Source organism: Rhea americana, unplaced genomic scaffold, assembly GCF_003343005.1.
Source record: "Rhea americana isolate MKP2758 unplaced genomic scaffold, rheAme1 scaffold_525, whole genome shotgun sequence".
NCBI classification, from domain to species: Eukaryota; Metazoa; Chordata; class Aves; order Rheiformes; family Rheidae; genus Rhea; species Rhea americana.
The window spans coordinates 34,025-59,713 of NW_028186674.1; the positions used below are offsets into that span (position 1 = coordinate 34,025).

At 45.6% G+C, this 25,689-nt stretch overlaps 1 protein-coding gene and 3 non-coding genes across 5 annotated transcripts; 3 read left to right on the forward strand and 1 right to left on the reverse strand.

Moving 5' to 3' along the window:
• Positions 1-64: 64 nt before the first annotated feature.
• Positions 65-4,508, forward strand: RPSA (ribosomal protein SA). Of its 2 annotated transcripts, none has more exons than XM_085318208.1 (7): positions 65-152; positions 427-594; positions 1,125-1,243; positions 2,306-2,551; positions 3,434-3,562; positions 3,791-3,959; positions 4,367-4,508. In XM_085318208.1, exons 2-7 carry the CDS (start codon positions 462-464, stop codon positions 4,459-4,461), a joined length of 891 nt encoding a protein of 296 aa, XP_085174334.1. In that variant the 5' UTR covers positions 65-152; positions 427-461; the 3' UTR covers positions 4,462-4,508. The 2 variants fall into 2 exon arrangements, with proteins under 2 accessions (XP_085174334.1, XP_085174335.1); XM_085318209.1 differs by having other exon boundaries at positions 98-152; positions 424-594.
• Positions 1,899-2,058, forward strand: LOC146588317 (small nucleolar RNA SNORA62/SNORA6 family). Its single transcript, XR_014897445.1, has one exon. It is a non-coding gene; the product is annotated as a small nucleolar RNA SNORA62/SNORA6 family (small nucleolar RNA).
• LOC146588318 (small nucleolar RNA SNORA62/SNORA6 family) lies at positions 2,710-2,868 on the forward strand. The gene has a single exon (XR_014897446.1). It is a non-coding gene; the product is annotated as a small nucleolar RNA SNORA62/SNORA6 family (small nucleolar RNA).
• A 7,157-nt stretch (positions 4,509-11,665) lies between the features above and the next one.
• TRNAQ-UUG (transfer RNA glutamine (anticodon UUG)) lies at positions 11,666-11,737 on the reverse strand. Its single transcript has one exon. It is a non-coding gene; the product is annotated as a tRNA-Gln (tRNA).
• Between the last annotated feature and the right edge of the window lie 13,952 nt (positions 11,738-25,689).

A 25,689-nucleotide genomic window follows, 5' to 3' on the forward strand; every position in this document is an offset into this window, starting at 1 on the left:
CCGCCTTCCTTAGCAACCGGCGGAGCACCTCCCTTCCTGTYGGCGCCGCGGCTCCCCATTGGCCGGCGGAAAGGCTATATATAGACGTCATGCGGCGGGCGACTTCCTTTCGCCCCGCGCCCGGCGAGGTCTCCACACGGCGTTGTCCCCGCGTGAGTCCCGGGCCGCGCGCGGCGGCGGCGGTGGCGGGGAGGCGCCCCGCGCATGCGCTCCGCGGGCACTGGCGGCAGCGGCGGCCTCCTCCGCGCTGCCGACGGCTCGCCCGGGCCCCGCCGCGGTGAAGGCCGGCGCCTGCGGTGGGCGGGGAGCGCTCCGCGCGGTCAAAATGGCGGCTGGGGCGCTTGGTGAACACGTTGCACCGTGCCCTCTCGGAGGTGGTGTGAAGCGGCTCCCTGTGTGGCTGACCCGCGGTGTTTATCGCAGCAGGTTCCCTGTCGTCGCTTCTAGAGGGAAACCCCACAATGTCCGGAGGTCTCGATGTCCTGCAGATGAAGGAGGAAGATGTCCTCAAATTCCTTGCTGCCGGGACCCACCTGGGAGGCACCAACCTTGACTTTCAGATGGAGCAGTATATCTACAAAAGGAAGAGCGATGGTGAATCCGTAGGGTGGGCGACCCTGGGGGTAATTGTTTTTGGCAGCTGGGAGTAGCTAGGTGTTGTGGGCAGAGCTGGACAAATCAAGAAAGTGTGAATGCTTGAGCTTTCCAGTACTTTTCTGTGTGATTTGGAAGGCATGCTCCTTAAGAACTGAAATATTTTACTCAAAAAAGTAGGCCTAAAGGTGGTTTTTAGAACCATCAATCAGTCAGTCAGTCAAAACTGAATTTGGGCATTTCTGTTACTTGATTTTTAGCAATAAAACACTTTGGATTCTTCCAAAGTAATTTCTGCTTCTTGCTTGTGTTGTTTTTAAATCTTAGCTGCATTGTATTATGAGTTTTGCAACTCGTACTAGGCCCTGGTATGTGTTGGTTAGGGTTGGAAGTGTGCTACATTAAAACCATATTGCAAAGATTTTTCTGACACAAATCTTTTGCTAACTAGAGAATGAGTTGTGTGATGAGTTTGAGTGTGATCCTGATTAGGATCTTGTGTTTAGTCTAAATTTTTTTGTCACTCATAGGCATTTACATCATCAATTTGAAGAGGACATGGGAGAAGCTCCTTCTGGCAGCCCGTGCCATTGTTGCTATTGAGAACCCAGCTGATGTTAGCGTCATCTCCTCTAGAAATACTGGACAGGTATAGACCTTGCTCACTGGTCAGGAAGCCTGCAGTCTTGGGAGCAAGACTTGTCTGGCCTTGTATAATGCTTGCAAATGAAAACTTGGTAAAAGGGATGATCCAAAATTTGGCACTTAAAACACTTTGAAGCATGTTTTTGAACACCTGCAGTTTAGAACATATCAACTGAAATTTAACACCTTCTGTAAATTCCTGTAGGTTTCAGGAAAGACAGGAGACAGCTGGATAGTTTGTTCTTTCATATACTGCCTTGTACTATACTTTTACTGCTGGACTGTGTCATTTTAGTTGTCACTTCTCCCTTCTTCCTTGTCACTTCCCCCCATTATTCCTTGAGCCATTAGCACTGCTTTGGGGGGAAAAGGAGCATCTGATATAAAAATTTTAAAAGAAGAAATAATTGCTTTGTTATTCAGTAAGGAACAGTAACAAGTGCGTTTCTAATGTGTATTTCATCAGTAGACTTTCAGAAAAATATTCTAGTGTTCAAGGGGACTCAGCTTTCAAATAATGATCAACTGGCTGTTGAAGTTTACCTTTGAGCTTCTCTTTTTTTTTTTTAAGCAATGCAAGTGATGCCAAGTATACTTGAAAATTATGGAATACAGTGGGTGGATTTATAAAGGAAAAGCACAGCCTTCTCTTTATTTGACCTGCACACTGTTAAAGCTTGATGCTGAGGTCAGTTTTTGGCCGATGAGCTCTCAAGTGTCGGAAGTGTGCTACAGCAAACCGGATGGCAGGGTTTTCGCTAACACCAGGAGAGGAGCTCCCTCTATGATTGGCGTTTGATAGTAGTCCTTGCCACATGGCACAGCTGGTTGAGACCTGGGAAATTGAAAGCTGTTGCAAGTTGGTAAGGCAGCTTTAATATATAGCTGTTAAGTGTGTTTTTATTAGTCTGCTTCTGAGTGCAGAGCTGGTGAGTAAGCCCTGATTTCACAGGTATTCAGACAAATACATCAGCTGAAATTCATGCATTTTCTTTGACAGCCTACCTGAGTGACTTGGTTTAGATGGAGTTTTCCTGCCTCACTTTTGCTGTGGTCCACTTTACAGCGTGCTGTTCTGAAGTTTGCTGCTGCCACTGGGGCTACTCCTATTGCTGGACGTTTCACTCCTGGTACCTTCACAAATCAGATCCAGGCAGCTTTCCGTGAGCCAAGGCTCCTGGTTGTTACAGACCCTCGGGCTGATCATCAGCCACTGACAGAGGCATCCTATGTCAACATCCCCACCATTGCGCTGTGCAACACTGACTCCCCTCTGCGCTATGTGGATATTGCTATTCCATGCAACAATAAGGTAAATTTTTTGTTGTGGTATTCAGAGCTGGAGTACACCCTAAGCTGCAAGGTGGATGCTTTCTGCAGGGGAAAGTTGGCTTGTATCTGGTATGGCTAACAGGGTGAAGAGCTAGCTAAGGCTCTTGGCAACATAGAAGGTGGGTGCGAAGGAGTTAAGCTGCACACAGTTGGAGCTTGGAGCTGAGGCCATTTTCTGGCCAAGGAACTCTCAAGTGTAGGACGTGTGCTATAGCAACCTGGCAGGCCTTTTCACTGATGCCAYGAGGGTCTTTGTGGCCCAATGAATGGAGTTTGATAGTCAGTCTTGCCACAGCTGGTTAGTATGAAGAAAAGGTAAAGGGAATTGATGAGGAAACTTCTTTGAAATGGTATCTGTTCTTCTCATGAACAATCTGAAAGGCAAAATTTATGAGATGGAAGACTCTTTGACCTGTATCTAGGTGTTATTAACCAAATTCTAATGCAAGCCAAACCTGAACATGTGTGTAAGGTTTGTATGGTCAAGCTGTCTTATTTGTGCATACTTACATATGTGATGAACATAATCCCTGTTTTTTGGACTGGGTGTATGTGTGAGAATGGGCAGTACAAACTTCCATGGGGGAGAGTTGATTCAGGCTATGCTGTATATTGCAATTAATATATTAGTGATTGAAACATGCTTCTGCAGAGACCTGAAAATGTCACTGGAGTCTTGAAAAGTGGTCCTTTAAGTTCAAAGCATGATAGACTTGTCAGGCRTTAGCCTGAAATTGTGCCTTCTCTTATCAAGCGATAATGTGGACTTGGTGCAAACACCCTTTGCTCTTTTTGTGGAAGAATGTTTTTTAAAGGTTTGGCTTCAATACAAAACTTAAAATACTTTTTTCCCTATTTCAAGGGAGCACATTCAGTGGGTCTGATGTGGTGGATGCTGGCTCGAGAGGTCCTTCGTATGCGTGGCACGATTTCCCGTGAGCACCCATGGGAAGTCATGCCTGACTTGTACTTCTACAGGGATCCTGAGGAGGTAGGACATCTGTGGAAGTGTGCTTATGTGAGATACTGTTTGTGCTCCTGCCCATTGTCTTGCATGCCTGCCACTGCAGGATGAGTGTTTGCCAATATAATTACTAGCTTTCACATTTAGGATTGAGGTTGGTTAGTTGCCTTGTCTGCACTCAGTGCATATTGTCTGGCAGGTGATGGTGCAGGGCRTTCTGTTTCTGAGTGAGTTAAGCTATGCTCTTCCTTGCAGATTGAGAAGGAGGAGCAGGCTGCAGCAGAGAAAGCAGTTACGAAGGAGGAGTTCCAGACTGAATGGACGGCCCCAGCTCCTGAATTCACTGCTCCTCCTCAGCCTGAGGTTGCAGATTGGTCTGAGGGAGTGCAGGTCCCATCTGTACCCATCCAGCAGTTCCCCACAGGTCAGTCTGGGGCATAGGGAAGGATGTTGGGGGGGAGAAGTGGGATCTTGGGAGCAGAAATGAAAAGTCTAACCTGTGTTCAGTTAGCTGCAGAGATGTGAACAATGCTGGCAATGAATCCGTTTTCATAAACGGAGAATTGAATAGCATTCATTAGGCACTTCATTCTTCTGAGAATGTCTTTGCATTAAACCTTCCTTTTATATGCCAACTTGATACGAGGTGCCTATCATGGCTCAGTGTTTCTTTAAGTCACAGATTGGCTATTTTGGGGGCACAAGCTCTCCATTAGGTAGTTTTTATGGGTACTTCTGTGTGGATAGAAAAGGACTGCAGCGTGCATAACATGTTTTAGTGGGTGGAAAGAATTGGAGTTCATTCAGGATTGTTATGTTCTATCATTGCAGAGGACTGGAGTGCCCAGCCTGCCACGGAGGACTGGTCAGCAGCTCCCACAGCTCAGGCTACTGAGTGGGTTGGGACTGCCACAGAGTGGTCTTAACTTCAGTGCTGCTGTACTGAGAGGAGAAATAAAGATGGTTTAATACACATTGTTTTCTTACATTTCTGAATGTGGAATGGTACTGCTTTTTTCCTGTTGGTGTGGAAAAAAATTGGAATAGAGTGGTGTGAAGGATAATTCTTGCCCAAGGGTGGGAGCTTAGAGGCCTGTAAAATACCAYTTTACGCTGTTTGTGGAATCAGCACTTTGTACCTCTGAGTGAAAATGCTTTGGGCCTCCTTCGGTGTGCTCTGCCATTTCTGGGCTTGAAATGGCTGTTCTGGCCAACAATAGTCTCCAGTTAAAAGTGGGATTTGCTGCACCTCTGATCTGGTAGCATTTGCTTAAGTACTGCTTCTGCTGTAACTGCAGCTGGGCCCCTGAGCAAAGAACTGTGGTTCCTATTTCCTGCCCTAGCATAGTCTTTCTGGTGACATGACCCTGTGGCTCCTGATGGACTGGCAGGCTATATCAAGTGATGCAGTGAGTGGCCTTCCTTTCTTTCCAAAGTGAGCGTCTCACATTGAGGAGGGGGAACAGGGGTGGACTGCCTGCCCACTGTTTTCTCCATGGTGGGGGCAGGCCACTTCCCCTTTCTCCTGCTTTGCCATTGCAGTGTTGCTGAGGGGACCAAGGGGCATACCCTTAGAGGTTGTGTATGCTGGTTAAAGCTTGATTAGGGAGAATGCCCAAATGGGATGTTTCCTCATGGCGACCCTTGATGTCACTAGTTTGAGCAGCTGCAGTGAGCATGTTCCAGTAGCCCAGGTTGAAGTTGCAGTCAGCCCATGTACACTGTGGAGTGGAGGGCCCTTGAGGTTTGAGATTGCTATGGGTCAATTCTTGCATTTTCAAATGCAATGCTACTTCTTTCTTTATTATAATCCTCAATAGTAAAAGCAGATGGACAAGTTGCGACTAATGGCAACAGTAGGAAGTACACCCTTCACCAAGAAAGAACAGGATATACTTTAAATTGTATCTCTTTGCATACTGCTGTGATCTTGCTATCCTCTAACTTCAGCCATGGCAATCAACACTAAGTATTAGATTGTTTTGCTGTAGTACATATGCCTAACATAGTAAAAGTAAATCTGGAAAACAAAAAACTTGAAGTAAGTTACATAGTGTGTGGCATTAGTATGTTCAAAGGAGGCTGCTCATTTTTTTTTCTCTTTGCAAGATAACTATAAAGATCTCATTAGTAATTAAGAGGTTTTAGCTGAGATGCATGTACTCACTGTATTACACTTTGACCCTCAATTTTTGGAAGAAAGAGGGCTTAGCTGGATGGTGACCCTAAAGGGTCCTTCCTGTTTGTACATTAGATTCTCTGGATGTCCTTTTCTGGGATATCACTTGCAATCTTCACTTTCAGGACATAGTACTGGGAAGCTCCTACCCACTTGAGGTCTGCCAGGACCACAAGATGGGGCGAGAGCCTGCTCATCTGGGGACTCTCCATGGGTGTTACTATGCCTTAGCTGAATCAGGAGCAGGCTGTACAGTAGCTACTCATTTGCTCCCCAGCTCTAAGAATCTCCACCATTACCCAACATTATTTGCTGTTCTGGAGGTCTTTTACCCTTTTGTGTTAAGAGTTCCCAAACTCAGGAGCACAGGCTTAGTCATCTGTACTGTATTGTCACTACTCTTGTGCCCCTTTATCCATTCTGTGACCTCCTTCATGATAGTATGTTTCAGAAATACATGGTCGTATTTTATATTAGTCATCTCCTGTGTAGGTGACGGTGCTAGTTTTTAAATCAGTGATAGCTACAGTTGATTAAATGTTACTGAAGTGATTCTGGCATGTTACTGCAGTGATTGTTTTCATGTGAGAATTTTCTACAGGATTGCTTTGGGTTCTATAATCATAGGTCTGTCCTTGAAGATCAGGGACCTCTAGTGAGAGATCAGATTCTCCTGAAAAAGTGGGAGTAAAAGCATCTTTGTCAACAGGCTTGCCAACCTGATGAGGAAGGCTTTAAACTAGTTTCATTTGTGGGGTCACAATAACAGTTAGCAGTTAAATGGTGGAGCAGTTATCAGGAGAGGGGTAAAACAGGTCAAAATGAGCCCAACCCTAAGTGCCTGTGCACAAATGCATGCAGCCTGGGAAAAGAGCAGGGAGAACATGTAGATGCAGAACAATTGTGTTGGAATAGCTGAGATGGAGTGGGAGAGCTTATGTGAGTGGATGAGACGCAGGAAAGAAGATGAGGGAGGGTTGCCCTTCCCAGGAAGAAGCTTCAAACTATGGACCTCTTCTGTGGAGTGGGTGACAGGCTGGCCAGGACCTGATGGGTTGGGATCAGAGGAGGGGTCAATAAGAGTGATGCTGTGGTGGTAATATGTTACCACTTGATCAGGGTGAGGAAGGGGACAAAATCATCTTTAAGCATCTGAAGGAAGTCTGGAAATAAGAGACCCTGGTTCTTATGGGAAATTCTTAACCTCCTTCATCTCTGCTGAAAGAGGAACAAAGCATGATGCAAGCAATCCAGTGGATTTCTGAAGGATGCTGGGGTGACTTAACACAGATGGTTCTGGATCTGCTTCTCATCAGGAAGAACTGGCTGGGGGATGTGGTAACCAGTGACAGCATTGGCTGCAGCAACAGAATCCAAGTGCAGCAGTGCTATGTCCTGTGATGGGCACAAGAGAGATGGTGAGGAGACAAGTGCTGAGCTGGGGGAATTTCAGCCCAGACAGGCAAAGGCACAGCAGAAGGGGTTTGCAGGTGGGGCAGTGGCAAGGTGAAGGCTGGAGTGTGGGTTTGGGGAGAGGAGGTATCAGCTCAGAGTTTCCCTGTCCCTATCCTACTTGAGATGAGACAGCTCAATGCATTGCATTGATTCACCCTACTGAAAAGTTGCTTCCACAGTTGCTCACTGTGGTGGGGGGATTGATGGCTGAGAACCTGGATATAAAGGAAGCCCTGATGAACTCAAGGAGGAGCTGAAAGAGCACAAATTTTATTAGTGGGAACTATTTAGCATTCCACAGGCTTCCTTGGAAAGTGTTACCACAAGCCATGAACTAAGCTGCTGGTCAAATGCTTCCCAGGCAAAGCCAAAGAAACGCTGTACACTCCTCTGGACAAATGTGGCCACAGGACCTGGCCATGCAGCTGATGGAGCAGGGATTCGCTAGGTGACTGCAGCAGTCAGGTTCTGCGTGAGGATCAGGGCTCTATGCAGGCAGTGGGAAAAGGGAAGCAGCCACAGGCCTCAGGGAACCTTCCTTCCTTGGCATGTATTGGTTGCACTGCTGCTCTTCCTTTTTCTTTCTTCCAGACCAAACCCACAACAGGGCTCTGAGGTGCTGTGGGAGAGCTGCCATTTAGCTTAGAAGCAGTTAGATTCACCGGGTGATCTTCTCAGATGAATTAAATAAAATTTTTGTTACTATCTGGTGTTACCCTCTTTATAGACACCTTTTTACTCAGGCTTTTGCTGCTGCACCTGGTTCTTGGCTCCAGGAAGTGCCTGGTACCGGTCCTTGGGTTTAGAGGCTGGGGCAGCTGTGCAGAGGTCAAGGCCTTGAGTTGCCAGGTAGGAAGCTGAAGGAAGAAGTGAGCAGGCTGCACATCATCTGACATGACAGGGGACCGACAGAGTTTCCTCAAAGACCTTGCAAAGGCAAGAGCCCAAGCCCTGTGGTGCAGAGAAGGGATGGCTAAAGACAATGCCCCCAAAACCAGTGAATGAAGACTGTCATGATGGGGAAGGCTGGAAAATTGTGACTTCTGGTAGCAAGAAGAAAGCTCCTGCTCCACCTGCAGATCTGCAATTACAAAACAGGTACAGTGCTTTGGGAACAGGTGAAGAAGAACAAGCTGCATCAAGGGAGGCATTGCCTTCACCTAAGCCTGAACCAAGTTTCTCCAGGAAAAGCAAAAAGGCAAAAGAAAAAGATAGCCCTGCCCACTGAGAACAGAGGGAGGGAGGCGTGCATCTGCCAACCTGACTTGATACCCTGGGAGGCTTACTGCTTGCAAAAAGGATTGCCATGCTGATTAAACAGCTCACCCACTGACAAATGTTCGCAGATACGTTCTCCTGAGCCCCTACTGTTGCCTTGGCATGCCTGTTCCTGCACCCTAACACCTGCTCCTCTGCACTTCCTCCTTCTTCCACAAGGGACACCATTCCCCTCCTAGCAAGTTTGTACAGGAAATGCTATATAGGTGACAGCTCATGGACCAGCAGATGCTCGCAGGGAAGTTACTTGGGTCCTAGCATGCCTGTTCCACCACCACAGCTGCCTGTCTGCACTTCCCCCTGTTTCCCAAACTGTCTCCTTGCCTACTAACAGATTCACACAAAGATTATCACTGATTTAGTGGCTTAACCACCAAGAGGAACTTGCAGAGAAGTTCTCCTGGGCCCCTATTCTACCCTTGGCATTTGTATCCCAGCCCCACAACAACTGTGCCTCTCTGCACTTCCTCCTGTCTTCCAAACTGACACTATGCCTGGGGATGTTAGTGACAAGAAATGTCATATGGGTGAAATTACTCATCAATCAACAAGTGCTTGCAAACAAATTATTTTCACAGAATCACAGAATTGTTGAAGTTGGAAGGGACCTCTGGAGATCATCTAGTCCAACCTCCCTGATCAAGCAGGGTCACCTAAAGCATGTTAGACAGGGTTGCATTCAGGCGGGCTTTGAATATCTCCAGAGAAGGAGACTCCACAACCTCTCTGGGCAACCTGTGCCAGTGCTCCATCACCCTCACAGTAAAGAAATTCCTCCTCATATTCAGGCAGAACTTCCTGTGTTTCCATTTTGTGTTGCCTGTTGTTCGGTTGCATGACGCTACTAAAAGAGTTTGGCAGTTTGGTACCATCCCTTTGACACCCCCCCCAAGGTATTTTAGATATTAATAAAATTTCCCCCTCAGTCTTTTCTTCTCCAGGCTAAACAGGCTCAGCTTTTGCAGCCTTTCTCATAAGGGAGATGCTCCAGCCCTCTGATCATCTTCATAGCCCTACACTGGACTCTCTCCAGTAGCTCCATGTCTCTCTTGTACTGGGGAGCCCAGAACTGGATGCACTACTTGAGATGAGGCCTCACCAGGGCTGAGTAGAGGGGCAGGATCACCTCCCTCGACCTGCTGGCAACACTCTTCCTAATGCACCCCAGGACACCATTGACCTTCTTGGCCACAAGGGGACATTGCTGGCTGATGGCCAACTTGTCATCTATCAGGACTTCCAGGTCCTTCTCCGCACAGCTGCTTTCCAGTAGGTCAGCCTCCAGCCTGTATTGGTGCATGGGATTATTCCTCCCCAGGTGCAGAACCCTGCACTTGCCCTTGTTGAACCTCATGAGGTTCCTCTCTGCCCAGCTCTCCAGCCTGTTCAGGTCTCTCTGAATGGCAGCGCAGCCCTCAGGTGTGTCAGCCACTCCTCCCAGCTTGGTATCATCAGCAAATTTGCTGAGGAGGCACTCTGTCCCCTCATCCAGGTCATTGATGAAAAAGTTGAACAGGACTGGCCCCAGGACTGAGCTCTGGGGAACTCCTCTAGCTACCGACCTCCAGCTAGACTCTGTGCCACTGAGCACAACCCTCTGAGCTCTGCCTTTCAGCTAGTTCTCAATTCACCTCACTGTCCACTCATCTAACCCCACACTTCCTAAGCTTATACAGGACGATGTTATGGGAGACAGTGTCAAAAGCCTTGCTGAAGTCAAGGTACACAATGASCACTGCTCTTCCCTTATCCACCCAGCCTGTTATTCTATCACAGAAGGCCATCAGATGATTGGTTAAGCATGATTTTCCCTGGGTGAATCTGTGCTGACTGCTCCTGACCACCTTCTTTTCCTCCATATGCTTGGAGATGACATCCAGAATGAGCTGTTCCATCACCTTTCCAGAGATGGAGGTGAGGCTGACCAGCCTCTAGTTTCCTGTGTCCTTCTTCTTCCCTGGCTGCATGGACCCACTGGAGGCCTCCCAACCTGAGCTGCTTTTTGTTGACTACCTTGTCTTTATAACTCTCCCCTTCCCCCATCCTACCTAGTTTAAAGCCCTCTTTACAAGGCTGGCCAGCCTGTTGGCAAAGACATACGTGCCCTGCTTAGTGAGGTAGATCCCATCTCTGTTGATCTTCAGACAGGGTGCCATAATCATAGAAACAAAACCTCTGTTGCTAACACCAGTGGCGCAGCCAGTTGTTAACTTGGAAAATCTGCTCCTTCTCCTATCCTTCCCCCTCACTGGCAGGATTGAGGAGAAGATCATCTGAGCTCCCAGACCCTTGACTACCATGCCCAGAGCTCTGAAATCTTCTTTGATTGTTTCCAATTTGCTCTTGGTATCATTAGCACCCATGTGAAAGAGCAGTAGTCTGATATGTCTGAGATAGTAGTCTGATACATGGATGAGCCTTGGCAGTCTTTTGATGACATCTTGTATACGAGCCCCTGGCAGGAAGCGAACCTCTCTAGACAAGAGCTCAGGCCAGCAGATAGGTGCCTCTGTCCCCTGCAGCATGGAGTCACCCGCAACAATCACTCATCATTTCTTCTGAGTGTTCCTGCAAGGCACAGGGTCTGTCAGCCCAGTTGCTTCCCTTGAAGTCAGGTCCACGTCCTCCTCATCCTGTAGGACACTAAATTGGTTCTTCAATTGCAAGTCAAGTCTTCAGGAGGACCAGCAGCCTTTCTACCAGTTTCTATCCTTCTTCTACAGTGTTGTGGTGTACTATTTCACTCTGCACAGAGCCCTCCAGTAACTCCCCTGCTGCAGGGGATTGGGACTCCTGGAGCARGACAGTCTCCAAGAATGCCCTGCCTATCTTCTGCTCATTTTCGCAGATGCTTCACAGTCTGCTGACTTCTTACTGCAACTCCCTTACCTGAGGACACAATGCTTCAACAACACAGCTCCTGCAGGAGAGCTGRCTCTCAGTCCAGGCCTTCCATTCTGGAGAGGCCCCAAGCACTCCCTGCAGCCTGAGGCCTGTAGAGCTGCATCTGCTGTCAGAGGGTCTGTCCCTGTTGGGGGTCTGTCCGTGTTGAAGCTTCCGACACAGCTGATGCAGCAACTCTGACAGCTCAGGCAAATGTGWTTTTTAGCATGTCACGACCATGTTTGTGGAAGTGGGCAATATTAAGAGTGGAAACAAAGATGCATTGCACCGTCCTGTGCAAACTGCTGCAGTTCTCAAATGACAGCCACTTACCTAGGTTCTACCGAGATTTGAACTCGGATCGCTGGATTCAAAGTCCAGAGTGCTAACCATTACACCATAGAACCAGGTGATAGGCTTCCTCTACCAGTGGGCTACTGGTTTGGGCTACTACTGTTTCCCTGAAAGTCCCTGAAGCAGATTGAAACTTAGCATTGCAGGGCCCTTACCTTGCTGGCATGCCTACTCCAGACATAGGTGCCCAGGCCTCCTTGCAGCACGCTAGGGGAGTTGAAGGCCTTGTTCTAGTTAGATTCCCCGGGGCCAAACATTCGTTTTGGCAAGCCAGTACAAACTCTCTCTCTCTCTCTCTCTCTCTCTCTCTCACACACACACACACACACTCTTCAGTAGCAAGCAGTTTATTAGTAGATACTTACAAACAGACTGAYCCAATGGTAATCTCGAGAAGGACCACTCCAATGCTTGTCCCAATCGTCTGCACGGTGAGAGAGAGAGTCGGCAGGTGAAATCTTTTCAGGCATCCCCAAGGAGGCAAAGTGGTCCTCTGTTGTGTAGCAGCCTCTCTCTCCTTCGGAAAAATTCTGGTATTTATGATTATTTGTGGTAGGCGGGAGTCCCGGCACCTGGGACCAACAAGTGCAGGGAGTCTAGCCTAACTCTGCCCCGGTTGCGTAACTGGGCTGTGGTATTGCGCATGCATGCAGACTTATTTTGGGGGCCACATTTGACTTTGGGGGTCACTATTTCATTACTCTTCAACTTCTGACCTTCATGTTGACTGCCTCTCTTGGTGATTCTGTGGCTATATGTAACCAACCGCTGTTCTTTCTCATAGATTTCCAAGACCTTGTTAGTTACTTATTTGTATTCCACTTAACACAGCAGTATTTTCCTAGGCACTAGAACACCTGCATTGGTGGGACTCAGTCAGTGGGGTGCACAGCTGTACTGAGGCTGCTCTTGGAGGCACATATCCAGCTCAGGACACTATTATTTTGTCCAAAGCATCAGAAATGTTGCCAGCCTCTGTCTCATCTGCTAGGTTCAAATTCTCATGAGTTTGTTGCAGAACAGGGACTTGAACCTGTCTCCTGCTTGCCTGAAGAACAGCCTGGCCATTGGGCAGTTGAATGAAGAGCAGGCAAAAAGGGACACAGAAAATCTCCATTGAAGAGCAGAACCTGGCACCACCAGGTCTCCCCTGCATGTGCAAGCCACAGAGTCCTCCTTGTTCATGCTCTGTGTCTCCACCAAGGAGATCTAGACTGTGCAAAGTGGATCAGTGTCCCCATGATGGTCTGAGGCAGCCCAGAGCTCTTGTGCTCAGTGTCTTCTACTAGGATTAATTTCAGCAACTATCTCTGTTCAAAACTGAGCACAGGAGGGTTTTGAAATCCAGAATCTCAGAGCCTCCTCTATTCCTTTCATAGAATGGTTGAATGACAGAATGATTGAGGTAGGAAGGGGCATATGGAGATCATCTAGTCCAACCTGGATACATGAGTAGAATGCCACTCATCAGGATCATCTTTGCTACCAGGCTAACATGTTTGAGTGCACTGATGTGTTTTCGTAAAATACAGGCCAGGCTGATTAAGGAATTGAATGTGCTGGCAGTAATTTCATTGAAGATATTGATTAGAGGATGCATTTCAGGCTTCCAACAGCTAGTGATTACTACCTTGTACATTCCATGAAGTACAGGGAAGTGGATTTGCAAGTGGATTGGCTTCTGTTATATTCTTTTCTTTTCCTCTCTCTGTGCAAATTTTTAGCTTACTGAAAAATACCTATTGCTATAAAAATTGGCCATCAGTTCTTAATCTGTTAATACAAAGAAGAATAGATGAGAAGGCATTTATTCCTGAAAAGAAAATTAGACAGTCTGCTCCTTGGAGAGCCAGGACACAAACTTGAGTTAAGTGATTCCATATCCCMATCCCTACAACTGAAAAGTGTCACCACCCAAAGCTGTCATCACTTTAACAGCTAATATCCAACTTACCTTTGTAATACTGGATTTAGAGTAGGAAAAATGTGTGTGGGAGGGAGGTGGCTATAAAAAAYGATTGAGGCTTATTAGATCCAAGAGAATTTTAAAAACTGTACCTACAAGCTTTAAGCACCCTGTTCTCCTCTAATGGTTAATAAACAGGTCATGGAGACAGGAGAGCCTACCTCTGCAAGAGCTTCACCTGTGTGACAAATACCTTGTGTGTATGATGTGTTGATGCAGTGCAAAGGGATTTGAAGAGCAGCTGGGAACAAATCCTGGAGAGGATAGCTTGTTTTGTAATTTGTAATTGTTTTTTGACCAGCGTGGTACAGGTGCAGATGTTCAAAAAGGACAGCAGAGTACTTGCAACCRTATTCTTCTGGATTGAACTGATTTAACCCAAGTTGGCTTAGACCAAAGTTTCCATGTAGTGAAGATGCAAACTTTTTCTCTTTGGGGCCTGACAGTGCTTCCTTTCTTCATGACTTTCCCTTTGCAWTTGGTTTGGATTGGTTGGACTAGTTTAAAAATGTTTCTTAGAATAGCCTTCCTCTTGAGATTTGATTTCAATAGGAGCGAGCTGGTGTTTCCAAGTATGACAAAACCTCTCTGGAGACCTGAGGTATCGTAGAGTCCTTCCTGCCGATATGCTACTATGTCATCCATGAAGCTCATATCCCCATAYACTTTCCAGTTCCCTCCCTAATTTCTACATCCCCATCCAGAGATGTTTGTTTTCTTCTCCAGTCATTTCTTTTTTCTGATGATACTTTTAATATTCCAGTAATGTTGTAGGATTACATCAAGACTTTCCTTTTATGGAAAGTAAACAGCTTTATGCAAAGYTGAAGGGATTTGGCTCTGTTTACTTAAATCCAGAATGGAAAGTTGTTTCACTCTTTCCAGCTGTAGGTTGCGTTGTTTTGTGAAACAGGGAAAATGATTGTAAGATGATTGATAACTTCTTTTATGAGTATGGCAAGGAATGGAGTTCTGGACATTATTAAAGAAAGTGGACAGCATATATGTATGTATGAGAAGGAAAATGAATTGTGTGTGTGATGAAAGAGCTCACTGCTCCTCTTGAGAGGCTCTCTCCTCAGCCAGGAGCATCTGCATGGAGCGAATCTTTTGGTTTTAAGTGAGTTTTTTCCATTTCAGATTAATAGCATACTTTATGTGGAATAAAGCACATGCTGAAGTCACAGGTGTCAATCTCATCAAAGCTCTGTATCTTGAACCTTCTCAGAACAGTTAATGAACTCAATCTTGAAGAGACACATCCTAGCAAAGGAAGAAGAAATTTCTGATCTGCCTTAGGGCGAGACCTAAGGGTCAGGACTAGGGTTAGGTTTAGATTAAATATTATTAAAAGCAGGAAGCTCAGCATGGCAAGAGGTGTGGCACTATTCAGAACTGGTCTGATACGAGGATATTCCAAYTCATTTTCCCTTATTTCATGTCCTTGGTGTGTTACATTATCTCTGTCATTTTGGGTTAGATCAAGCGTGGAGGATAAGTGTTCACAGAGATAGGGTCTGAACTATGCCCAGAGGAAACTTGCTCTCTGGCATCAAGAGTGTCCAGTTGTGCCTTCTCTTTTCAGGAACTGTCAAGTATAAGTATCCTGAACCTAATGCTGGGCTGAGTTTGCGTTAAAATTCTGAAATACAGGAAGTCCAGGGCCTGAAGACTCCTGTACTTTTCATTGTATCCTGGGTAATGTATAGGCATTATACAGATCTGCTAACCCTCAGTCCCACACTTTTCCAACACTTAAGACAGAGATTTTTTAGCTCTGGTAGGCGCTACATTTCACAGAACACATCAATACTTTAAATAAAGAATTATGCTCTTTACACAAGCCCTAAGATCTCTTCTGTAGATGAGGTAAAGCCTAGCTGTCTCTATGTCTCAGGGCTGTGTTGAGGCCCTTTACAGGAGGAGGAAATCTTGGAACAACCCATCTCTGGACCTGGGGTGTCCTCGCCTCAGAAGAGGCTCAGATAAAGCCCTTCTTTGGCCTTAGAGGGATTGTTGCTCCACTAAGTCCCCCTTACCCTTGATCAGTAAGGCTTGATGACTTTCAGATGCCATTAGCTCAGTTCTTGCCTCACACTTTATGTATAATTAACTTAGAAAATTCTGCCYTGCTTGCCTGGCTGAGTTCCCTGGCAGGTAACTCTGTGATAAAATAGTAGCATCATTGAACCTGTAATGCTTTCTGGGTATAGATTTTCCTTTGACTAATATATCTGAACTCAGGAAATAGCTCTGCACTCCTTTTTTACAGATCTATAAAAGCRAGCTGGTTCCAGAAGGCAATTTGTAAGATCAGTGAACCATGTGTTTACTGGTGGCAGCAACCCAGCTTGATTGTCTTCGAGATTAGTGCTGTGACTGATTCTAAGAAGGGGGTGAGTTCATCACTAAGTCAGCAGGGAGCAATTCACTGTTTTTTTAGGGAAAGAGAGAGAAAAAACAAAATATTCGGTTTCTTTCACTGTTTTTTGTTATTTTTGTCATTTTTGTCGTTGGAGTGTTCTCATTTATCTAGTCACTGTTCTAAAGTCTGTGGGACRGATGCATCTTAGACATAAAAGGATGTAATAATAAACAGGATAAACAATTATGGTTTRCCTCTGTCTTTCCTCCTCTTCCTAGCATACTACACTTTGCTCTTAAAAGATACCACAATGGCATGTGATACAACCAAAGGAAATTTTCTGTGCCTAATGCATTGAGGGTCTGCAGGATCCATGAACTGACATTCAGACTCCTGMTGCACCAATTCTTTAAGGTCTGACTTCTGTAAGTTGTGTCAGAGACTAATGTGAGCTTCTGTCATAACAAAGTGCACTGACGCTCCTCATTACTTTGCTGTGGCTAGAAACCCCAGGGTGAGACAGTACAACCCAAAAAATCTGATCTGAGGCTTCCTTCCTCACTTGTAATACTGAATTTGAGAACCTTGGTCTTGGTACCAAGGGCTATTTTTCACCTTACCTCTAGAGCAAAGGTGCTAAGGGTGAAGGAGGTAATTTGGGTATTTGCCTTTTGCATTTGAACTAGATAAGAATAAAGTGTAGTGCAAGTGACCTTAGTCACTTTTCATTACTATCAAACATAGCTATGTTAACGATAAAAGCTTTCTGGGAGCAGGAAAACACCTGTGACTCATTCCCATCTAGAAGGTTTCAGGCTGATTCTTGCATATGGGTTGCACAGCTGTATAATGCTTATTAGCTTGTTTCCAAGGCCCCACTAGATGGGGCTGTTAGACCTGGTTTGTCCACCTTTCGGCTTCTGTTTGCAGCATAGCCAGAGCAGCTGGGCAGGGTGGGCACCAGGACAGGGAAAGATGGTTAAAAGTTGCTTTGTAAGCACACCTGAGTCTTTCAGAAGGACTCCCTTTGGTGAACGGGATCTTCTGCCCTTCCTAAATATGCAGGTTGGTATTCAGTACTATAGAAGTTACTTTAATGCCTCTATATAACCTCTAACTAAAGGGACTATTTGAGAAGCAAGCATTTTCAGTGCCAGCCTTCATCTCTCTTCCCGTCCAGGCAGAGCCTGGTCCAGATGGTGCTTGCCCTGCCAGCTCCCTGGGTGATGGGCAAAAGCACCTCAGCAATCAGTGCTATTGACTTCTCTGCAGTATTTGATACTTGTGGCAGCCAAATAACTCTGCCAGGCCTTCAAGAGACTGAAAGGGAATACCCTGAAATAGTCTGTGCCCTTCAACTTGTGCTGAGCTGAGTGAGTTTTTTGGGGCAGCTGGTTCTCTTGTAGGCAGTTTTGCACTCTGGCCTCACAGGAAAACTATTTGTCTTCAAAAACCAGCACCTCYTCAGCACTGTGAATTTGTAAGCTCTAAATAGCATCCCTTCTTGCTTTTCTACTTCCCATTAGCAGGATGGTGCTCTCTCTGTACTGTTTGTGTATATGTACCTGGGTGTTAAACTTGGTACCTCCATGCTTAGTGGAAGAGTTTGATCTTTTAAAATTAAATCTCCCCGAGGAAGCAGCTATAGGATATTATTGCCTTCCAGTTCAGAAAAACATGGTGTTCCTAAATTAAGATGCCTTGAGAATTTTCTAGCTCTTCTATCCCAGTGGGTTTATTGCTTTCAGCATTTCTGGAGTTGCTTGTCTTCTCCCTTGTAAAAGCTCACAGGTGGGTGAACTCAGGTTATACAATTCAATAAATCTATTTGCTTTGCTTAAGTAAGTGAAGTTAAGGAATGTGTGGAGAGGGAAACAGTGTCAGTATCATCCTCTTTCTTTCACTAGCTATTTTGCTGTTAGGAACTCTAACTTGATAAGTAAGACTTAAGAAAGTCATTTCCTCTGTTCACAACATCTTTTTTGGAGGCTCCTTTAGGCAACGTTTCTGCACCTGTTAGGGTGAGTTCTTATGAGCTCCAGGTGCTAGAGACTGCAGTACTTCCTCAGCTTCTCTCACAAGAACTGGAGCAAGGTAGGACTACAGCTGTTACTAGCTTCTTTTCTTTGTTTTGTGATGGTTTTAGAAATAACCTTTGTGTTCCCCCATAGTTTCAGAGATGCTGGCAAGCTGTCCTGAACTTGTTGGTGGCTCTCAGGGAGGCAATTCCATTTTGTTTAAAGGCTGCAGACAGACAGCTGTTCTCCATCAGCTCTTTCAGGGGCTTGAAAATTCCAGCAATTAATTTTGTGTATTCAATTCAAGGGTTCAATTGTTTGAAAAGTTGTGAGAATGGTTTTAGATCTTGTTTTTATTTGCCTAAGCATGGCTTTGGTTGTTTCTGCTAAGCTGTTGGATTTTGACTTCTTTGCTCCTTCTATATCTTGTTTTGTTTTCCTTATATGAAGGCTGCATATTTGTGTTTTTGTTTTAAAATGAGAACTGATGTTTCTTGAACCCTACCTTGAATGAAAATGTGGGAACTTAATTAAAATCTCAAATATGAGACTTGTCATAAGATGCTGCAAGTTATCAGCACTGCATGGAATGTGGATCCGTCCTCTTGCAGTTGCAGGTTTGGCCTGCACTGGCTGAAAAGCAGGCAGCTCTGTTCCCCCTGGGAACCAGGAATCAGAAGCTGCTCTCCATTCAGGTGAGTAAGTGTCAAGTCTTTGTATCTGTTTAATTGTATTTTAAAGTTGAGGAGTCTTTTATTATTAGAAGAATAATGATTTGACCTTCCTTCTAGAGTTCATTCTGTAGGAATCTGTGGTAGAGCAGTATCTCTTCCATGGATACTGTTTAGGAGAGGTTTAATGTACACGTGTAACCCAATGTGTTGCCTGATGTGAGAAAACTTCTACAAGATTTTGTTGTGTATTGAGACTGTGATTAAAACTCCTGGGGCTAAGAGAATTGCAGTACAACATCTGGAGCAGGACAATGAATGCCATGTCCCAGGCTTTGGTCAGAAGGGCCCCATTGCCAGTGCAGGTGTTGTAAGCAACATAAAGATCAGGAACAGAGCATGCTGTGCTGCTGTTTCTTCCATGCTTCCTTTTCTTTCCTCCTTCCCCAAATGGCTGAAAGTTTTGCTTTAGGTTTGCTCCTGAGCTCCCACTTGCCTGCTATGGCCCTTCTCTGCACTTTTGGGAAGTCGGGCACATTACCTGACTTATGGTGGTCATGCAGGGTTGGGAGCTTGGGATGAGGGCTGCACTCTCCCCAGAGGTCTCATTGGAACACAGGCTGAGGTCTGATTCCCTTCCTGCTCCCAGGTGTCACATCTGAGCTTAGAGACTGCTCTGGTCATTGGATGGAGGACTCTACCCTGTGGCCATCATTTGCCAARACCCCTGCCTCATGAGGAGCAGCTGCTGATAAACAATTGCCTACAGCTAGTGCATTAAAAACACAAGTGGGGATGCGTGTTGTGCTTATTTAGTGAAATGTCTACTGTGTTCCTCCTATCTCCTTTTGGAGGCTATCAGGAAGGGCTGGAGGTCTGCAGAGAGGTACTTCGTGCCCTTTGGAGTAGCCAGGTGATGGCCGAGGTGTGGTGGCTGGGGCAGGGTAATGCAGAGCATCTGTCTTGGGAGTGGACTCTGTCTTTGGATTCCATCTGTTTCACACTGTTATTTCCCCTTCATGACTCTTTTGGCTGACCAGGTCTGTACAGGTCTTACTCCTGCCCTGGGGGAGAAGGGAAGCCTTTGCTCCTGCTTATCAGTCCTAAACACACTCAAAAATCCTACAAATGGGAGGTGCTTGGCAGCTAAAGGATTTTGGTGGATTCTCTCAAACTGATAAAAATAGCGAGAGCCTTTGGTTTATGCCAGCCAACAGTTTTGAGCCAGAAGTCCACCCTGCTCATCGTATGCTCCTGGTGGTGCTTGTGAAGATCTCACTGAAACAGAGCTGCCTTCTCTGGTTCTGTGTACCTCATGGTGTTTCTTCGCCAAGGCCAGGGCTAGTTTAACAGTCACAAGGGCTGTCTGAGCAACATATTGCTGATACCATAGGGACACCTGAAGCAAACATGAGCTATGAGCATCTTACTGGATCAGGTGAGATTTAACAGAGATTATCTAGGAGTGAATCTTGCTGACATGGAGCCCTCCACATCCCATCTCTTGCACACTGGCAGGCATGTTTCTGACTGGGTAAGTTTGTGTGTGTGGAGGGAAGATCTCTTACGCCTGGTCAGTATTTGCTCCACTGGACCTGGGTAGCAGTTGGCAACAGCAGCTCTGAGCTTCAGACAAGTGCCTTGACTGATGGGGGGGAAAAGATGTGCCTGCGAGTTGTCACAGATACACACTGAAGCCCCCCTCCTTATCTTTGCCAGGTGGAGTGCTAGCCTTGCAAATAGGTTTAAATAGGTGTTGATTTAGCAACTCTGTCCTGCATCAGCTTTGCTATTAACACAAGACCTTGATGTCCAAGAAGTAGGCACTGCAATCTGAGGGTGCTTTGTGATTGCCAATGTGTTAGTGCTGGCTCTGCTCCAACTCCAGTTAACCCAAGGAGGATAACAATTTGAAATGCATTTAGTAAATGAACCATGACTAAGAGGAGTTGAATCAGTGCTGAATCAGGCTGGATGTGTTCTTGGAAGGGAGGTGTATGATTCAGCAGCAATGGAAAGTGGTGCAGGAGGCTTTACTCTGCCTAGGCTGGGAAGGAAAATCAAGTATTTAATACCTAGGCATGCTGCGGAGAAAGGGTATGCTAAAGGTGGAGACAACTTTGGAGTAAGATGGCAAAAGGCTATTTAGGTTTTACCTGTGAGGCCCTGATGCATTTCTTGTTTGAATCACAGAGATACGAACTTTGTCTAATGTCTAGGCCAAATTCCAACTTGAAAAGCTTGATTGTGGCTACTTGTAATCCCCTTGTGTTCTAGGTGGATATGTAATTATTCTTCCTGGGCTTTGAACTGGAGTAGTGCTGTGAGCATTGTACATCTGTTTTATTTACTCAGGAAGTGATTGTTTTGGCTATTTGGTGATAGCCAGTTCAAATACAACATTTGGCTTAGTTTAAAGGATAAATTGTTACAGCTGCATAGCCAGATAACAACTTACTCTGTTTCATGACAATTAGATAAATTCTCCAGAGCCAGCAGAAGGACTATAAAGCTACTTATGCTCCATGTTACTGGTGTTGATGAAAAATAAGTGGGTGAAAGGAAATACATCTGGTACTTGGCTCACCCTAATGACTCTTTACAACAGATCTCTATTGCTGCCATACGAGAGGATCGACCTGTCCCCAGGTCAATGTCCGAAGCAGCACAAAAGCAGTGCTTTCCCCACTGCCTGCTCTTTGCTGCTGTGGCACTCTGCTGTCCCCACGCAGGGAGGATGGCCTTGATAGGTCTTGCTGTGCCTCTGTGCCAAACTGCCCTTCATCCCTTAGGCTCTCTAACGTGCCTGCAGCACAGGTACCAGTTTCTGCTGTCCCAAGTGCTGGGCTTGTACAGCTGATCCTTGTTCAGGCAGGGCACAARCCCAGCTGTGCCTGCAGCCAGCACACCTTGGTGTCTCCCTGCCCAGGGCAGTGGAGACCCAGATCTGCCATGGTGGTGGTGTAGGAGGGATGCCCATAGCTCCCCCAAGGCCCTGGCAAGCTCAGCTCTCTCTACTGCTATAAACCTCACTTATCTGCTTAACTCCCTTTTTACACAGAGGATCCATTTTTATGTCAGAACAGGTTTTGCAGAGGTTTGTTGGAGTGCAGTAATACTATATGTAAAATATAGTATTACCTTGCCATGCATAACAATCAGAATGGGAAACAGAGCTTGAAAAGGCACATCAAATATAGGCTGGATGTTTAATTTGCCATTTTCTTTCTTAAATTCTGGTGAGCAGTGGTGGAAGGTAGTGATAACACTGCAACATACTGCAGAGCTGTACCAGTGGAGGAAATGGATACTAAAATACTAGTAACTTGCACCCTTTGGGTCAGGTGCTAGGCATTTCTGGGAAGGACTAAATGCTTGTGTCATGTTTTATATGATGCTCAGTGCTTTAATGCTGCRTGCACTGTTTTGACAGCAAGCAGAAACACATGCACCATTGCAGCACAGGTTATGAAACACGGTGGTGTTCAGGCACAGACACTGATTCTGYATGTCCTTTTTCTTCTGGGCCCTGCCGCCAAGTCTGAGGTCTTGTCTGTGCCAGCATCTCAGGGCCAGGATGTTATACACTGTACATGGGGAGCAATGTGCATATGTCCACTTGTAAAAACAATCTCCTCTTCTTGTGGTAAGATGGTTTCTGCAGATGTTCAAGGGTTTTCTCACCAAAGAGGAGCTCCTGAATGGACCTGGCACTAACATCAACCCTATTACCAGGGCTTGTGTGCACAGTTTGGAAGGGCACCTGTGTTCACTGGGTTGTGATGTGGTTTCTCAAAGTATCAACTTGACCTTGTGCAGGGGGACTGTGCCTGAGGCAGATACTGTGACTGCCATCTTGGTGACACAGACATGGTRTACTGGAGGCTGTACTAAATGTAAATACATAGGGAAATGATGTGTGGGAGAGGGGAAATGCCTGTTTCTCGTCTGAGGCTTCTCATCTCTGTGCCTTAGTTTCCTACTCTATAAAAATACTTTGCTGTTGAAAGACTAGTTTTGCTAGAGGAGGGACTGGGTCTGAGCTAATGTTTCTCTGTGAAAGTTGGCACTACTGGGTGAGATGTTGTCATTTATCAATGTGATGTATCAACAACTGACCTGGACACATTGTGCCTTCTTCCTCCCTGTCRGGCTGTCAGATAGGCCTTCCAGTTAACATCGTTCAAAGGCAAGGTCAGTGGTTCAGGGCCTGTTYGGACCAAGCTCAAGGTGGCCTTTCAGTGTTATCCATTTAATCCTCGCTGCTTGAACACAAGCAAGGAAAGTATATGTGGTCTCAAACACTGGCGTCCTGCCCAAATTTAGCAAACGAAGCTTCAGTCAGATCTCTGGCTGGCTGCTGTCCTGCAGGCAATCTGTGAGGCACTTCAGACCATGCGGAGATGCCTTTATTGAAGCAGTGCAGCCTCTTGCTTGTGCCAAATAGTGGTTTGGGGCCATGCTTCAGGTCATGGCCCCCATTCAAGTGTACCCCTGCAATAGGTTATAKGCTGCCAAATACTAGTCATGTAGAGAAGTAGAAAAATTGATTACAACAGGCCAAGGTATAGTGAAAGGCCTGTTTCTCACCTGTACCTCAACACAACAGATTGCTATTATTTCTTGGAAACTACCTATTTGGTACATGTATGCTCTTGACARCAGACCTTCCTATGTTCCCAAGATGTTTATCAACATGCTTTTAAACTGTTCTATACAGGATGCTTCTGCTCAGATTGCTCTCTTCCCCTAAAATGAATTTGGATTTTGCTATGCTGACTGCCTTCAATAAATGGATCTGTTCTTACCTGTATTTACAGCCCATGACCTTCCCCAGAGAAGAAACTCATTCAGAAAGCTCCCAAATAAGCGATGGCCAATGTCTCAGCAAGGGAGGACTTCCGTCCCTCTTTTTCTCCGCAGAAAGAGAAAAGTCACTTCTACTCACTGGGTCCCTACTGRCGGCTGGGGGAGGATGTAGTGTGGAATTAATACTGATCCCTTTGCCCTGCCCTCATATGTCTGCTACTTTTGCAGGGGAGCTGGGACTAGCAAAACAATCTGTAAAYTCACAAATTGCGTCAGTAATGCAGGATCACAGAGAGGTCCATTTTTTTTTTACCTGTACAGCCAGGCTGTATTTAAAAGCTGTCCTCGCAGGCATGAACATGTGCTGGTGTTGTTTTTCCTTGCCACTCCTTACTCTGTTTTAAAAGTAGAAGGTTGGAAAGATATTCCAGTTAAGAAGCGGGGCTGCTTGGCAGAAGCTATTGAGAGGTAACCTGGCCRCAGATGTGCTCCAGCAGGTTGCAATCGGCAGAGGGCAATGGCACCCTTCTGCGCTCTGGATATGGAGCTGAGCTCCCAGCAGCTTGCAACTGAAAGCATGTTGGTGTTTAACTAGTTATTTTTGCACACACAGTGTTGAAATGCTTCTGCAACCTTCTCATCAGTAAAATGCTGCGCTCTTTGACCAGTGCTGCTTGTCATCTCARAACAGCTGGATGGGGGGAAGCACAACCCTGTTTGCTGCAATGTGAGCCCAGGAGTTCAGTGGCATCTAGGGAAGATGCTCCTCCTGCAAGGCCCTTTGCAAAGCCTCCTTTAACCCCTGGGCTGGATGACCAGTTCCCCTCTGCAGTCAGAGCTGACAGAGCTCGGAAGACCTGCAAGCCGCAGCCTGGCCTGTGTTATGGCAATGCAGCTCCCTTTTGTATTCAGGCAATGTTTATAGTGCTATGCTCAAGCTGCTGTAGCAAAGTGCTCCAGTTACTGAAGAAGGCTTTTTTGTTTGTTTGTTTTGTTTTGTTATAAAGCAATTGCTCTCTACCTGGCTCTTGGACTCTTGGAGACTCCTGATTTAAATAGGTCTGATAGATAAACTTCATATCTTGAAGCTCCTAAACATYTGCTTAGGCACTGAATTATTCAGTATTTCTGCTATAAAAAAAAWTCCATATGTGTGAAACATTACTCAATTAAAGAAAGGTTTGGGRTCTTCAGCCTTCTGCAGAAGCCTGAACAGCATTAGTTTGGTGGAGCAGAGGGGAGGACATACCTGCTTCGGATGTTTCTGCAGCAGCTGTTCCACCATAAAATGCAGTGGAAAACTAACTCGTTTTTAATAACATTCCACCTATTTCTAATCCGATATGCACACTTGATCACGGTGGTGGTTTGCCAGCCTCCAAACAGTCCAGGTGCTGTGTAGCTGTGGATGATTTTATTTTTTTAATCTTAAACTGAGCTCAAGTTATTTTCTCTCCCTCTTACATTACCTGGAGAGATGGCTTCTGTGAGCATCGATCGGTTCTTATGAGAAAAGCTCCCTCTCCTTTATTTCTGCTTTAATATCCTGGAGCTGTTTCCTTGTAAAACTTTTTCTCTACCTGAACACAACAACGATAGGTGAAGTGCCGTAATCACAGGGGGAGATTATACTTAATTTAACTCCAGCTCCTAATTGTATTTATCTCCTCAAACTAGACCTAAACTGTGACATGACTTGGATCCAAAAAAAAAAAAAAAATAGAGAGAGAGAGATTTTTTTTCTTCCGTTTAATCCAGATGATTTCTCGGGTCCACAGCATCACATCATGTTCCCAGGAACAACGACTATGGAAAGGTAGTGAACTGTTGCAGGAAGGCAGGAACAGAGTCAGGAGTGCGGGAATCATTTAAACTTTTTTTTTTTTTTTTTTTTTTTTTTTTTTCTGCAGGAGAAATTTTTTGTGGACCTGCACTTTCCCCTTTTCTTCTAAATTCTGGTGTTTACCATTGTTTTYCTAGGGAAGCAATGGGTTATTTCTGAAGATATAGTGATATACAGATGGACTACTGATACCATAATGTCTATGAGTCAGAAAGAAGGGTCCAAGAAGATGTTTATCTAGGCCTTTGCAAACATGCAGAGAAAAGATACTTCGTTTCTCTCCGCCCCCAAACTTTACCTCCTCCAATTTATCTACCTTATACTGCTTGTTTC

What these genes read in the sequence shown, in the direction of transcription:
- RPSA (XM_085318208.1), top strand. Translation starts at nt 462, where the DNA reads ATGTCCGGAGGTCTCGATGTCCTGCAGATGAAGGAGGAAGATGTCCTC. An exon ending in CTACAAAAGGAAGAGCGATG is followed by an intron (nt 595 to 1,124) that starts GTGAATCCGTAG and finishes TGTCACTCATAG; the next exon opens with GCATTTACATCATCAATTTG. An exon ending in CCTCTAGAAATACTGGACAG is followed by an intron (nt 1,244 to 2,305) that starts GTATAGACCTTG and finishes TCCACTTTACAG; the next exon opens with CGTGCTGTTCTGAAGTTTGC.